At 27.8% G+C, this 2,744-nt stretch overlaps 1 protein-coding gene across 1 annotated transcript in view; it reads left to right on the top strand.

Annotated features, from left to right (window-relative positions):
* Nucleotides 1-2,744, top strand: part of LOC106462245 (transportin-3-like) — a 92,980-nt gene that overhangs the window by 75,991 nt on the left and 14,245 nt on the right. The window contains exon 20 of the mRNA XM_013922144.2: nucleotides 658-752. Within this exon, the coding sequence (XP_013777598.1) occupies nucleotides 658-752 (95 nt within the window). The remainder of the gene's footprint in view (nucleotides 1-657; nucleotides 753-2,744) is intronic.

Genomic DNA, 2,744 nt, shown 5'->3' with positions numbered 1-2,744 from the left:
TAAGCAATCCTGAAAAATATTTGGGGGTGCTTAACTTTTTCCAGGTAGTATATCTTCCTTTTAATGAAATCAAATTTCAATCAAAAATACTCTTGTAGTTTTTTTTTGTCTGATTATGATTCTGTAATGAAAAATCGTTTTCCCTGAAGAAATGAAATCCAATTAAATGTAAATATCAAATAACAGTATGTCATAAATCTTTAGATTTATATGGCTGTGTGGAGAAATTATTTGACATTTGATAATAAGTCTGTGAAACTAACTATTAAATAATACACATTTTAGTGAATTCCAACTAGCATGAAAGTTACTAGTACAATCAGTCAAGGTAAAATGTGTTTGAGGTTTGAAACATTGTTGAATGTAATGTGTCTTGTAGTTCAGTTTATTATTGATTAAATGTAAACATTAGATTCTAACACCAAATAATTAATGAATCTTAATTTTAGAACTCATGTTTCTCAAGAACAGTCTATATTTAGTAAGATGTTTTTTCTGTATGCACATGTTTAAATTACCAATAATAATAATAATAAGACTCAAAAAATGATATGAAAATCTATTGTAAGCTTTTTACTGGTTTTTATAGTAAAGCTAAAGATTGGCAATTGATGAGTAATACAACTTATTCAAGACTTTGTATTCATTGCTATATAGGCATTCTGTGGACCTACATTTCATCTTCTAGACAAGCAAGATGGGCTTAGGAACCATCCTGATACAGTTGATGACCTTTTCAGACTATGTACAAGGTGAATAGGTCTTTACTTCTGTAGTTCTGTTTGTGTTTGTTTTTTCATATGCCACCTGTCTCTTGTTTTCACTTTAATAGGGCATTATTGAGTGATGTATTAGATATTTCACTTATTACATGATGCAAGACAAGAATTACATTAGTCAAGTGGTTATTCAGATATAAAAACATTTTAATAAGTTTATAATAAAATTACAGATTTTGAATTTAAGTTAATGAACTTGTTAATCAATACTTATTCACAGTTATTGCTTTGATAGTAATATTGAGTTCTTTAACCCTTTCTTGAAGGATCAGTTATTTTGAACAACCTTGAAAATCATAAAGCTATAAATACTAGAATTCTGACTTTACCAAGTGTATCATCAAAAAATTCAGCAAACTTTTAAGAAGTATTACAAGTCTTTTGTGTGCAAAAAATCAATATTTTTAATAATGTATTTATATTAACTCTTACTGTGCAGGGTTGGTCGATGTGACCGACCTTGTATCCACAAAGTAATCGTCAGAGTTTCCATACTATAACTTTTAATATGTTTTGTGCATCTTCATGAAGTTTGTCAAGCTTTCAGTAAATGTTACAAGTTTTTTATACATAAAAAATCATATTTTTTAATTAACTGTTTGTACTAGAGATTTGTCTGTGAATAAATGGAATCAAAGTGTTGACTGCTTCAAGCACAAAGTGATTTTCAAGTTAAGATTACTGTACTTTTTTCATTTGAAATTTTTCAAATTTCATTTATATAACCTAAATAAATATCAAACTTTTTATTTCACTTAAACTTTATATTTTATCTGTTATTTTCTCTACCCTAACTCTATGTGGACTTAGTCGACTTGACTGACTTTGTAACCACTATAATGAAATATGAAATAAATCTAAATTACCCCTTTTTTCTTTCTAGAATGACTGCAAATTGTAACAAGAAACTACACATGTTTATTCTAAGTAGATTAAGGCTTGTAACAGTCTTCATCTGTTTCTACCTAATTTTGTCATTTTATTGACCTTTGAACCTTGTCTAACTATTATTATGATAATTTTTCGTTATCTTACATAATTCAACCTTATCTAACCTAATAAGTTTCTAAATTTTTACATTTTAGTTACTTTTATAACAATAAAAAATATTTATGAAAAACAAGAAATATGTTACTTTCCTTTGACCTCTTGTTTTTTTGCTGTCAGTTACTGATGAAATTTAAGCCTACTTTTTTATACTGATGGTACTAGCAAACTAAATAATTTTTTATTTACTTAAATAATTCACCTAATAACACATAATAATAACACACACAAAGCAAACAATGTCCTATAGCTATTATAATTTAACTGGCTTTCTAACTATAGCATAAGAACCTTAAAATAATTCCCTAAGCTTCTCGATCTGAACACTGTGAAAGAAACTCAAACTCAAAAAGAAATATATAGTACTCATTTCTGAAACCAATATAGTATAAGATCTAATTTGATAGATTAAAACTTTGATTTCTATGGGTTATAATATATAAATAATATAAAATGTTGGAAAGAATTATAGGCAGTTGTTGAAAGAGAGGAGGTGACATTGAAGGCAGAGTTTTGTATCAGGACAGATATCTGACAACTGAAAAAATTCAATTAGTAAAATAAAAAATTTGGCTTCTTAATTTCAATACTCAAAACTATTAAAAATTACAAATGTATGCTTACTTTGAAACATTCAGATGAACATTTACCGATATGCAACTTTGGAAATATTGTAGACCAGCATGTACATGATAATATAGTTGATCATCAGTTTTCTGAAGGGAAGTATGCATCACATCATGACAGACATGTGTTGTTGTTGAACATGTGAGATTTTCGTAAGCATTCTATGCACAATTTATGTGTCAATTTAGCGGTGATCCATTCAAAGTAATTCCCATACACAATCATGGAAGTAATCAAACTCAATCTGGATCTTAAATTCGATGACGAGGAACCCACTTTGAGACTAATAAT

The sequence above is a fragment of the Limulus polyphemus genome, unplaced genomic scaffold (assembly GCF_000517525.1).
Source record: "Limulus polyphemus unplaced genomic scaffold, Limulus_polyphemus-2.1.2 Scaffold1124, whole genome shotgun sequence".
Classification (NCBI taxonomy): domain Eukaryota; kingdom Metazoa; phylum Arthropoda; class Merostomata; order Xiphosura; family Limulidae; genus Limulus; species Limulus polyphemus.
Note: the sequence above shows the minus strand (reverse complement) of the source record. Positions and strands in the feature narration are given on the sequence as shown.